The sequence below is a fragment of the Schistocerca nitens genome, chromosome 5 (assembly GCF_023898315.1).
Source record: "Schistocerca nitens isolate TAMUIC-IGC-003100 chromosome 5, iqSchNite1.1, whole genome shotgun sequence".
Taxonomy (NCBI): domain Eukaryota; kingdom Metazoa; phylum Arthropoda; class Insecta; order Orthoptera; family Acrididae; genus Schistocerca; species Schistocerca nitens.
The window spans coordinates 373,091,099-373,104,713 of NC_064618.1; the positions used below are offsets into that span (position 1 = coordinate 373,091,099).

The 13,615-nt window shown below is 36.3% G+C and overlaps 1 protein-coding gene across 2 annotated transcripts in view; it reads right to left on the reverse strand.

Moving 5' to 3' along the window:
- LOC126260904 (importin-7) overlaps positions 1-13,615 on the reverse strand; it is a 194,762-nt gene that overhangs the window by 120,870 nt on the left and 60,277 nt on the right. For both annotated transcript variants that reach the window (XM_049958362.1, XM_049958360.1), the window contains exons 7-12: positions 7,968-8,141; positions 7,064-7,209; positions 6,580-6,743; positions 4,706-4,825; positions 2,976-3,164; positions 409-546 (exon numbers count right to left, since the gene is read on the reverse strand). In XM_049958362.1, the coding sequence (XP_049814319.1) occupies positions 409-546; positions 2,976-3,164; positions 4,706-4,825; positions 6,580-6,743; positions 7,064-7,209; positions 7,968-8,141 (931 nt within the window). The remainder of the gene's footprint in view (positions 1-408; positions 547-2,975; positions 3,165-4,705; positions 4,826-6,579; positions 6,744-7,063; positions 7,210-7,967; positions 8,142-13,615) is intronic.

The following is a 13,615-nucleotide window of genomic DNA, read 5'->3' on the forward strand; positions in this document are numbered from 1 at the left end:
ACCACCACGTGCAAACCTGCCTTCCTTTTTGACAGTTCGGGAAGAAACAAGTTATACAGATCATATTAAAACATGTCAATATTGTTTCTACAGTCCTAACTTAACAGTAAGTAATTTCTTGGTGATCTTTTCTTTTCTATGCAGCAAGTAAGAATAGAATTCACAGTGTAAAATGTGTTAAACTATCACTTCACAAAGGATAAGGAATTAAAAAGGTAACAAATGAAATAATTTCCTCTTTTCAGTTATTATTACTGGGATGTACAGCAGTGAAAGTCTGCTTAATTCTCTCAATAGTTCCATAACTGCTTTGATCGTGACACCCACATTCATGCAAAATACTCCTTTTCCTACAAGGACATACTGAATACTACTAAAAATTTCTTTCAATACCAACAAACTACCTACCAAATGTTGACAAATTTCAACAGCAATAGGCATCAGCTGTTCTGTGAAGGTGCACACAACCTTCTGCATAACACTGGTGAGATCATCATTTTCTGTTTCACGTATTATTCGAAGAAGTTCTAAAGTTATTTGCTTGATCTGAAAAAGAAGTATAATGGCTAACTAATATTTATCCAGCGGTTGGTAGATTTGTGAATCAAAAGGATTATTATTTCCACAAACTAGCAACACAATGCAAGAAATTTGGCACAATGTTAATTTCCATTTTGCAACACTGATATAATTAAAGTAAGTGACACTGAACTGGTTATACAGAATAGAACTTATTGTAACAGCTATAAATATCCTGAAAGTGATTTGTGTAGCAGCATTACTGCAAAGCTAAAGTTCTTAATGATAGAAGCACACAAAATATCCACATTGTAAATATTGTGCAAAAACAGGTTGTCCAGTAATTGATCATTTTCAAATTATTTCTACACCATCCATATCTACGTTGCCATCGACACAGGCTGAAGTGAAAAAATTATTATAAACATTGTGTATTGTTGCAAACAGGCGAGTTTATTGAAAAAAGGTGAATTATTATGTAACACTGATAACTGTATAAATGCTCCAAAATGAGAGACAATTGCAAATGTTTAAAAGTCATTCGTTGTCTCCTGGTTGAATAACCATATTAAAACAGCCTTGATTTAATTTCATTACTACTCAAGGTTATTGCCACTCCACTCAACAAGATGGCCCAGCAAACATTCACAAGCTACCGGTTTCCAGACAGGATTCTGGATTACCCATGGTAAAACCGACAGCTACGTTTAACTTCTTCATTCGTAATATTATGTCTGTTTGTCACCATTGAGCAGTCATTCAGCCCCACAGACCTGTTTTGAAACATATCGGTACAAGTCAATACTCTTTGTGACTGTCAGACTTGTTTTTGACTGCTGCCAACTACAATGATCTAACAGTTGATATAGTAACAATGAAAACAATCAATTATTCACAAAATTATTTAATTGGATAGATAAAAAGTCTACTCACCAAGCAGTTGCAGAACACACACACAAAAAATGGTCATAATTGGCAAGCTTTCAGAGCCAGTGGCTCCTCCTCCAGGCAGCAGTGTTGAAGGGAAAGGAAGAGGTGTGAAGGGAAAGGAAGAGGTGTGAAGGAAAAGAACTGGAGAGGTCTATGGAAAAGAGCTTGCCAATTACAAACGTCTTTTATATGTGTGTTCTGCCGCTACTTGGCGAGTAGATTTTTTATCTGTCCAATTAGTTGATATAGTACGTGTTACGACAAGCTTAACGTAATTTTGGACTTTTACTGAAGCGGATACGAATGGCTGTATCAAATGCTTTAACGAAACTTATTACATTTGTGATATGAATATAATAGAGGGAAACATTCCACGTGGGAAAAATATATCTAAAAACAAAGATGATGTGACTTACCGAACGAAAGTGCTGGCAGGTCGATAGACACACAAACAAACACAAACATACACACAAAATTCAAGCTTTCGCAACAAACCGTTGCCTCGTCAGGAAAGAGGGAAGGAGAGGGAAAGACGAAAGGATGTGGGTTTTAAGGGAGAGGGTAAGGAGTCATTCCAATCCCGGGAGCGGAAAGACTTACCTTAGGGGGGAAAAAAGGACGGGTATACGCGCGCGCGCGCGCGCGCGCACGCACACGCACACGCACACGCACACGCACACGCACACGCACACGCACACACACACACACACACACACACACACACACACACACACATATATCCATCCACACTTTCGTACGGTAAGTCACATCATCTTTGTTTTTAGATATATTATTACATTTGTGCATTTCTCACATAGTAGCTGATCTGCACTTTATGCCAGACTTCGAAGCAATGAATTCTCCTGTCTCTCCCCACCTCTCACACAGCAGCACCTATCAGTTTCCTCTCATCCCAAACTTTATTAGTATAAAACAGTTACAAATCAGTGTGTAAACAACGGATTACCTGTAGGTATTACGTGCATAACATGTAAATTCCCCTTTGAATATTAAAATGATATTACAAATTTCATGGGACAGTTTAAACTAATAATATTTAAATAGGGGTACCATACAAAAAAAATTTTAGTCATGTTTTTTCAACATAAAATTCTTCGTTTTTTCCAGTTTTGAAAATTCCCAGCTCTTTCCAGGTTTTCAAAATTTCAAGGTTTGTTGGACACCCTGAAAAGATATTACTACCTATGACAGATACTGAAGAGTTTCCTTTATCACGGAAAATGCAGTCTACTGGTCTAATATAATATAAAATAGGTGTGTGTGGGGGCGGGGAAGGGAACAACCAGAGAGAGAGAGAGAGAGAGAGAGAGAGAGAGAGAGAGAGAGAGAGATGAAAAAGGGACCCATGGGGGGGGGGGGGGGACAGAGAGGGGGAGGGGGTGAGGTGTAGTGGTGCAGGAGGGATTTATTGTTAAAACATCATTTGCTATCACAAGAAATTTGCTATCACAAGAAATTTGCTATCACAAGAAATTTGATATTATATAAGAGTGTGAGTGCATTACCTGAGGTTCCACGTATTTCTCAGATTTTTCCTGAGCATTTAACAACATCTGTAATGCTATGCCTGCCTCTACCTTGACAGGCAAGTCTTGGTCATTTAATAATGCATTTGTAGTGAGTCTGATTGCTTCAGCGAGAACTGCTTCCTGCTTAAATTTAATTTCACTGAAGTAATGGAGAACCCAGCAGGCCTGAAATGATAAATGATGTAATAAATACACAGAAAATGCATATGAAAATGGTTTATGTTTGGGGGGATTAAGAGGCGAAGCATGAAAACCTAGGTTCAAAGCAGAACAAAATAACAAAATCCAAAAGAAAGAAAAAGTGGGTCCATTACTATGTGATATCTTGACCCACTCCCAAGTCTTTTGACTTATTTAATAGTGAGAAAGTCCTGTACAGAATTTTGTTTTAGTATACAATCACCCACAGCAGTTTTTCTTGAACATTTGCTATAGCCAGCCAAACACAAGAGCAACTGGTAACCATAGTTTGGTCTTTAAACTCAGAAAGTGACAGCATGCTACTTCGTTAACCAAGCTTTATGAAAATTTATATATTCAGTGTTTCTTGAGCGAGCTGTGAGACTGATACAGTGAACTATGCTCAAAAATAATAACTATGTGCACATAATATAGAAAGATGTGAGGTAATACTAGTTGTGATAATGACTTTCACTATACAGAAGTTTGGCAACAACAAACAGATGAATGGTCACACCTGAAAAGTTTTAGTTAAATGAAAATTTGAGAAGTGCAGTTAAATTAACCAACATACTTCAAGGTCTACAGAACAACGGAGTTTGGCATTCAAAATACTTTTGTTATGAACTTTGATGTTTTTTCCCAATTTTATTTGCTAACTTTCAGGAAAACAGTGGTGTTCTCAATGATAATACAAGTCATGTACGAGTAAATCCATTTGTTGAGTGCTGAACCCAGACACCACCAAAAGCATCTATGATACTGAAAAAAATCATTGCTATACATATTTGCCAAACTTAATTCTGAATCTTTTCAACAATTTTTGAAGCTGCTATTGTTAGAGCACATTAAAAATGCCATGGATACTTAGACTTACATGCTTCACAAGTGCTGTAAATCACTTCAGCTGGAAAACATCTTATAAACACTTTGTAGGTTTATTCACTAGTATTAACTGACTTTGTTGTAGCCACAAGCATTGGTGCAGGCAGATGTTTAAAAGTGGTATGGATGTTTCATTACACAATTTCAATTACTACAGTCATCTCACTGCCCTTTTTTGTGTAAGGGAGATGGGGGACACCACTAAATAAGCCAAGTATCTGTTGAAAATTCATAAAACTGATTCCCATAGCTATATTCTACTTTTTACAGAACAACAATATCACTTGAGAATGGTCCAGACGGCAGAAACTAGTTATGAACAAATAAAACTAATACAGCAAAACCGACTGTAATTGCAATTTATTTGTACGACTTCACAAAGATTAGGATACGAATAAGAATGAATCTGCTTTAATTTCAATACTTCTTATATTTAAACATGCTTCACTTTCTCTGACTGAAAATATCAGATACTGAGTAAATTATAAGCCAAATCATTTCTAAAGCTGAAATTAGTTACATAATATTACTTTTATGATGTAAAAGACTGTGTTCTACGGAATTACCCTATTATGTTAAGTTACTATTTTTATCTACACAACTGAAATCTCTATCTGTTCATCACAAAGCTAAAAGCTTACCCTTGCTCTCATATGGCCACGAGGACTTGCAAATTCTGGAAAAACATACTGACAAAGCATACTATCCATTTCTGTCTTGTACATATTCTTCTTGATTAGAATGTCTGCCAGTGTGCCAACCTGAAAAATAATAAAATAGATTACCAATCTCTGTCACATGTCCTAACAATTCTTAACTGTTAATGATTTGCATCTTACAGCCAAGTACGCCTGATATTTTTTGAAACACATTTAATAGCAGTTCAATAGCATCAAAATTAATAGGTCACTCCATATAGCATACCCTTACAATAACACCACATTAAAAACAGGCAAATGAGCTGCAACTGAGTCCAATACTTAGCAACAATAGACTGACTATTCTGTTGAAGGCTGATCCCTTGGCAAGGAAAGTTAGAAACCCACATTACTTATATTGTGTTTTTAAATAATCCAAATCTTACCGCATTTATGATAAACCTATCATAAAATGGTTATTTCTACGTTATTCTTTCTGAGTGTTCTTTCCTCCCCTTATTTCTACTCCATCTTACTTAAATTGCACTTTTTGCATTTTTAAAAACTAAACTGAGCACACATTTTTAGTGTTAGTAAGATTAAAAAATGTGTAAATCCCCCCCCCCCTTTTCTTCTTTTGGAGAAACAGCAACATAGCAAACTACGAATCACTAGGGAAACTGACAACATGCTATCGCTGCAGACAACTGGATTATTATAGTCTTGCTTAGATGTCTTCATAGGAAAATGAGCTCCTATAGAAGTTGTATTTAACAAATATATTTAAGATTTTCAGCAGACTTCTCATAAATTATTAAGTTGTCAAGAAGCTCTCCCCCCCCCCCCCCCCCAAAAAAAAAAAAACCACACTGCCTACAATTGTTATAAAATACAATGCAGAATTATACCTCCCATAAAAATACCTGGAAATGTTAACAACTCATTTACTTCAACTTTTCTTTCACTCCGACTGTGGATCTACCAATCAAGAGGGGAGATTTAATATCTTTTATATCTTGGTCTCACAAAGGAAACATTGGAATTGTTAATTTGGCTTTATTTCTTTCCCTAACACTGTTAAAATCTTGCTAACAGTTCTTTCACTCCAAGCCTACCAAAGAAAATGAAGTGAAACTTTAGTTTTGTTCCAGAAATGTGTGTTTTCTTAGATGTATTATTCTTGATGCATTGGGTGTCTTCCAATTTAACACAAAATAATCACAACAAGCAGCATCTGAAGAAGTGAAAGAGTTTAGTCTCCTAAAGATTCTACTGCCATCACTAAAGCCAGAAATGACTACTGAAAATAGTACAGATCAAGCAAACCTTACAAACACAAGGTGTTCTGAATGTAAGGCTACATTTTGCTTTACATCAAAAACTTAAGAACTGATTCAAGAAGTTTCGTGCTTCATAAATTATTATTTTGTGGTATTTAATAGTCCATAACATAGTTCTTATATTTATAATGTGGATTAACACTTTATTGATAAAGTAACAGTACAAGTTTAAAAAGTCTCGTTTATTTTATGGCATGAAACAGAAGCTGTATTTTGTTAGCAAAATAAAATAACACAGCAATTTTTACCTCTGTCATTTTGTGTCATTAGCAATCTGATGCTGCAAGTACCTACAAAAGTTTAGTATTAATATATTACCATCCGTGGTGCCAACCAATGCAGTAAAGGTTGTCTGGTACAATTTACTGTGAAAATTTGACTTTAGGTCCCTTGAGGTTAAACAGTTTCACACTGCAGATGAAAAGCTGGTTTGCAGGATCCTTACTCCGTATTTGAATTTCACATGACAAGAAAAATCAAAACAAATTAACTTATGACTACATATAATCTAAAAAACACCAAAGATTATATCTGTACCATGTGTAAGGCACCATCTTTCTGTCTTGGATCAGCATTTGGTGATGTCAGTACTTGCATTATGAAATGCATTGTCTTCTGTAACATGTCCTTCCTTTTCTTGCACGCTGTGTGCAAGAGTGTTTGGGCTGCAGTCACAGGTGATACAAAATCTTCAAAAATGTCTGCAGGAAACCAATACAGTATTATTAATACTACTACTACTACTACTACTACTGCTAATACTACTGCTAATACTAGTATTATTATTATTAACGAAGCATTACATCTCTGATACATTAGTATAATTCACAAGAAAACCTTTGTGTGTGTGTGTGTGTGTGTGTGTGTGTGTGTGTGTACGTGCGTGCAAATTAATAAAGGAATTTTATCCATGGTTGTAAGATCAAGTTCTTTGTTCTATAAATGAGGGCAGCAGAGTAACAAATACATGACCCACACAAAAACCACAGTGCATCATATTATTCACTTCAGAAGTACTTACCAAATTTTACTCTGATGTATTCATATGGATCAGTATTCCACAACTCTTCATCAGCTTGTGAATATGACAAGGCAGGAAAAATAACATCCTGAACGATAGCAAACATATGTGGTTTTAGGAACTTCCACGAAAATGCATGACCAATACTAGAAAAAAGTAAAAACATTATTAAAATGTTGGCAGAATGAAATGTTGCATATCTATCAAAAATTATCTTGTAATAAAAATGAATGACAAAAAAAAATGAATTTTCTTTTCAGCATGTGACTAGGAATTCTTCATGACCTGACACAGAACATCATTTACTATTATGTAACAACTTAATGAAATGCCACAAAAATTACTCATCATTACTGACACGTTCCAAGAAACTGTGAAAATCAACTTCTGTGAGGTATATCCACAAGTTTGGAGATGGGATCACTTAATTTACATATTTGTTAAAACAAATTAGAACTTTGGAATGATCATCTGCACATTTATAAAATTGCAGAAAATATTTTTAGAGAGTAATTCTCTTAAAAGGGGAGGGCAACATTTATTTTTCCTACGAGAAGCTACCATTTACCAGAAATTTTTTGGTGACTAAAGAGAGCTCCGCAATTTAATAATCTACTAAAATGTTTGCATGTCAAGAAGTACCCAAAGTTTTCACACTTGAGCTACGACAGCAAATGGGAACACACCGCACAAACTTAACAAACCTCCGCAAATAAAGTTCCTAATTACAAATGTTAAATGAAAAGCCTACAAACATTGCAAAATGTGAATCTCAATAACACTAAAAAATTGCACTTGATTCCCCAAAGATCCAATATAAAACCAAACTACTTCAAAATCAGTAAAACGAAAAAACTCTTCACATATTAAGGGAACACACAAAATTTTTAACTTAACTACTTACCCCAAGTTTATGTAATTTAGAGTGAGCTGAACAACTCTTGGAGAGACATATATCTTCCTTCTGTAATGGTCAAGAACTTTCAATAAAACTTCTAGTATACCAGCAGAAAATGTTTTCAAGTACCACTCAGCAAATTCCTTATACTCTTTAGTAACATTTCCTGGGCTCCCATATCTGGAAAAATGAATTCACACAATATCACCCACAAGTGAAACAACAAACAATGGTAACTGCTAAATTAACGGTAACACAGTTAACTGCAATACTCCCTTCTATTTCCTAAGAGCTTACATTCCTGTTCAGAAAGTTTTATTAGCATGATCACTACAAACTCTTAAAGGGAATAAACAGAGCATAACTTACAGAGTCGTAACAACTTGTGATGCTAACAGTAAAATCAAATGTTTCCACTCTTGGTAACACACTTTTATACATGAAATAATTAATAAATTTGGAGAATAGTTTTACTGCCCATGGTAAACACAGGGTCGATTTTCTGTTAACACAACATAGTGCTCTCGCATTGATAGCCAAGCACGTTCAAGCGCCCATATGGTTCATTGTTCAAACACTAACAACTGTGGCCCGGTCACATGGTGCACTGCAGCCAAAAAAATGAAATCCCTGAATGACTGCAAATGGTCTCCAAGTAGCCGAACATGGAATAAATTACCATCTCTTTGATGTGTAAATGTTGCACGAATTCTTGGTCAGTAGCAGCACTGTGTTCTCCATTCTTTCATCCATCAATACCAGTGCAGTGTCAGTGCCAGGTTCCTTCCCTATATGCCTAAAATGAATGACCACTGCGCTGTGGCGTTTACTGAAACCTTATTTAGGGCGTCCATGCAGATGAGGAGCTGTTGAGATTTGTAACAAGAAAAGCTCAACCGTTTAAAAGTCTTCAGAAGGTGTATTTTGGACACTAAATTAAACATGTATCTCGCCCCTGTGGAACAGCAACAACAAATCGCATGTGGTCCAAAATCCATCATTATCCTTCTCTACATCAGTGAGGTTTCGTCCAAGTTTTAATCCTGACGTTAGGTTAATTCGGTTATGTGAATATTTATATGCATTTGGATGGGTAGAATGTCACAGTTCCGGATATCGGCTTACACTTGAGGTGATGTTATCCTGCTCGCATGTATGCAAAGAGAGATTGAGCAGATCATTCGATATTTATTTTGTCACTACAGTAATTATTTGGAATGTAAATTATATTTTTCTCTCAGGAATGGATTACTTCCTAGTCTCATGTTGACTTACATCTTAGGATGGAAAGCATTAAGATGCAGCAAAAATAAATACACCTCCACTAAACGTGATGAAGTGAAATGTTTCACAAATATTGCCAAAACTAGTTAACTCTGAAGTACGCATACCATAAGCCGAAAGCTTAGTAATATTTTGAAGTCTTGTTTATGTGCCTATGGCATACCATAAGCCGAAAGCTTAGTAATATTTTGAAGTCTTGTTTATGTGCCTATGGAGCACGTAACACATCGAACTATACTGTCTTCCATCTCCTTTGTTCCTCCTGTTTCTGATATGCATATTTAATATTAAGCTTCAAATCCAATAGGAGCACAAGTATGTAGAGTCCAACTAAAAGCTTAATAATGATTAATTACACAGGCCAATGATGGAAAAATTTTTTTGCTGAAAATTCCTTATTCTTATGTTTTTTAGGATGGGAAATCCAAATATGAGATAAAAAACTGTATCACCCACCATTTCTTCACATTTTACAGTTAAATTTATTAAATTAAATGATTTTTTAAAAGAATTTAACAGCTTTTATATAGTTAAAATAATTTAAAAAGGAGGTGTGATAAATGTAGATGACATTGGTAGTACTGCTGAAAAACATTTGCTGGAAAAGAGAGAGAGAGAGAGAGAGAGAGAGAGAGAGAGAGAGAGAGAGAGAGAGAGAGAGGGGGGGGGGGGGGGTTGATTCTATTTTTGTGTTATCAGATGGTGTTTTGTTTACTGTCAACCTAACCTCACTCTCCCATTTCCTGTACATGTGCTCAGTACAATGTCAAATCATGGTTGTAAAACCTCTGCTGACAGTTTTTTGTTATATTTGTAGTAAATTTGTGATTAAAAAACACCAAAGAAACATTACAGGCTTTGTGAAAAAGGTTTGTCTATCATACTTTGGACCCAAACTTGGTGATCAAGATAAATCTTGGGCGCCGCATAACGTATGTTATGTGTGTGTTGAAGATCTGAGAAAATGGTCCAAATAGGAGAAAAGAGCCTTTAGATTTGCTGTTCCTATGACATGGAGGGAGCCAGGAAATCATTCCGATGATGGCTACTTTTGCAGTGTTGATATTACTGGTCATAATTCGAAAAACAAGAAGGTAATCTTTTAGAGGTCTGCGCGGATGAAATCGCGACCGGCGCGGATATCCGCGGGTCATCTGCGGATAATGAGAAAGGCATCTACCCAGTACGTATGTTGCAATGTTTGTAGGAAACTTCAAGTCTGTTGACATTCTTGGAATCTTGCAGGGACCGGGTAGAGTGGATGTCTGTTGTCCTTAGCCCCTGGCTACGACCGGTGTTGCTGTACCCAAGAGACCTGCGCCTAATCCGTTTCCGCGAGCGTGTCTTTTGTGTGGCCTGTGAAGTGCTCTCTGGGTGGCAAACCTGCCCACTGTCTACCAGACAGGTGCCCGTTGCAATTTTCCGCTGCCTTCAGTTAGCGCTTTGTAGTGACTGAGTGACAACTTGCATTGTAGCAAATATCAGTGAGAGTTCTTTCTTCAAATGAACACCATGTCGAAGGATACAATTTGGTGTAAGGTGGAAAAAGGTGATTTTACATTAGTGACGGAAAACAAATTGAAATCGCCAATTTGGAAAAAATTCGCATACGTATTTGATGACAACGAAAAGATAATAGATATAATGGCTTGTTTTGCATGTAAAAAACTATATTCCTACACTGGATACAAAAGTGGAACTTCAAATTTGCTAAAACATTCGTGCATAATTACTTATATAAATACCAAGAGAGACGTGAAAGTTCCTGAAGTTCCGCCAAATTTGAAGACAGCCGCAAAAAAAAAAATTTATCAATCTTGTCAGCAATGACATTTTACCATTCGAGGTTGCATGTGGATCTGGGTTTCTCGAGACGGCACAGTTTCTTATTGATGTGGGGGCCAAGTACAGTGCAGTGAGTGCTAAGGAACTGCTACCTCATCCAACCACTCCTAATTTCTATAACCACTGATTTTGTTGTCACTCTTCGGAAAACGAGTTATTTCTTCCAGACAACGTCAATTATTGCTGGCAGTTTAACTTTTTCACAGGTGCACCAGCGTTTTGCAGTGTAGGACTAAAACTGTAAATATTTTCACCTGGAAATGACGAGGACTGAACGCGTAAGCTATAATATAATCATCAGCGGACATGAATGGCTTCAAAATTTGACACATCCAAGCAGTGAGTACAAAAAAACTGTCAGTAAATGATGCAATGTGCTAGTAACAGTTTAAAACCATCGTCATTTTCAGCTGCCTTGGCACAAGAGCAGCCAAATATAATTGTTTCTATACACGTATTTTCATCATTTAATACTATTACATTGAATTTTATTTTTTTAAATAGCGTTTCCAATCTCACGAGATCCGAGCCGCTATTGTGTGTGTTCCGGAGCGCCAATGCTTTCCTGTTTGGAATGGTCTGCTTTAGAGTAGGTACAGAGCATTTCCTGTGATTTAAGAAGTCAAAAGTAGTTAAGTTGTCGCAGAAATGGCACCCTAACAATAACTATGTCATTACATACCGTAATTCTAAGTACTACTGTCTATTACTATTAATTACTCATTCAAAACTTAAAAATATGTGGATGCGGATAAGGAACTTGCGGATGCGGATTAATTGCTGCGGATTAGGACCTTGTGGATGCAGTGCGGATTGCACTTTTCTTATCCGCACAGACCTCTAGTAATAAGCTACCCTAACCTTCCATCCGCCATCCAACCAGTAGGGCATGGTGTAGATTTGCTGGTTCCTGAACCACCAGATGATTTAAATTCTATTCCAACAGAAGTATTTTGTGATGTACAATCAGATTTAGATGCACCCGATGATGATGATGAATTCCATTGTAATACAGAAAGTCTAGAGCCCAAATTGTTTACTAATACCGAGCTTAATGATTTGGTTAGGGATCTGGGCTTAATGAAAGAAAAAGCTGAATTGCTTGGCTCTAGATTAAAAGAAAAGAACTTATTGGCAGTTGGAACCTCCTTATACATGTATACAAAGAGAGAGGCAATTTTCCAAGCTTTTTCAACAAGGTGATTTAGTGTACTGCTCAGACATTCCCGGACTGATTAGTTTGGTATTTAATACAAAAAGGAAGACTGGAGGCTCTTTATTGGTTCATCCAAAACTAGTTTAAAGGCTGTTTTATTACACAGTGGTAACATGTATGCATCTATATCTGTTGGACATTCTGTACATATGAAAGAAAGCTTTGAAAACCTAGAAATAGTGCTAAATAAAATAGGCTATTCAGCTCATGTTTGGATGATATGTGGTGATCTAAAAGTAACATGCATGCTCCTCGGTCAGCAAGATGGCTATACCAAATTTCCATGTCTCTTGTGTGAATGGGACAGTAGGGCTAGGGGGTGACCACTGATGCAGAAACAACTGGCCTGTGAGGGAGTCTTTAAAACCTGGTGAGAAGAACATTCTACGCAAAAACCTTGTAGATCCAAAGAACATACTCCCACCACCTCTACATCTAGTTAGGCCTAATGAAATAGTTTGTAAACGCTTTGCCTAAAGATGGACCATGTTTTAAGTATCTCTGGCAAAAGTTTCCACACATTTCAGAAGCTAAACTAAAAGAACGCATCTTTGTCGGACCTGGTATTAGAAAATTGATGTTTGAAGTTAACTTTGAATCCACAATGACCTTAAATGAAAAACAAGCATGGATATCATTCAAGCAAGTCATAATAAAGTTCTTACGACATGAAAAAGACCACAAATGTGTTTCTATTATAGCTACGATGTTAAAGAAGTTTAAAACTTCAGGATGTTTAATGAGTCTGAAAGTTCACTTTTTGAACAGTCACCTTGATTACTTCCCGGACAATATGAGAGATGTTAGTGAGGAGCAAGGAGAGCATTTTCATCAGGACATTAAAAGGATGGAATAACGCTACTAAGGCCGCTGGAACACCAACATGGTGAGGAACTACTGTTGCTCACTTCACTGAGAAATTCAGCAAGCAACTCATCATAGAAAAAGCTACACAAGAAACTTCAAGGAAAAAAGAGAAAGAAAATACAAACTAATTCCAGCTGCCCCAAACCATGCTTATGTTGTAACAAAGCATTTCTTTAATTTCCCTGTTTACCGTATAGCATACGATTTCTATACTATATAATAAAAAGCATATTGCTTGAAAACTATGGGTGATACAAAAGAACTAAGGCTATATTTGGATTTAGCTCATAAAAATCCATAAAGATCAGCTATCAAAGTAAAAAATGTTTTTTTCATTGGCCCGTGTTATTAGGGGTCTCTAAAATTCACATTTTGCAACAAAAGCAAGTACAGGTGCAAATTCTACCTCAAAATGCAAAACTGTGAAATTACCTAATAAATG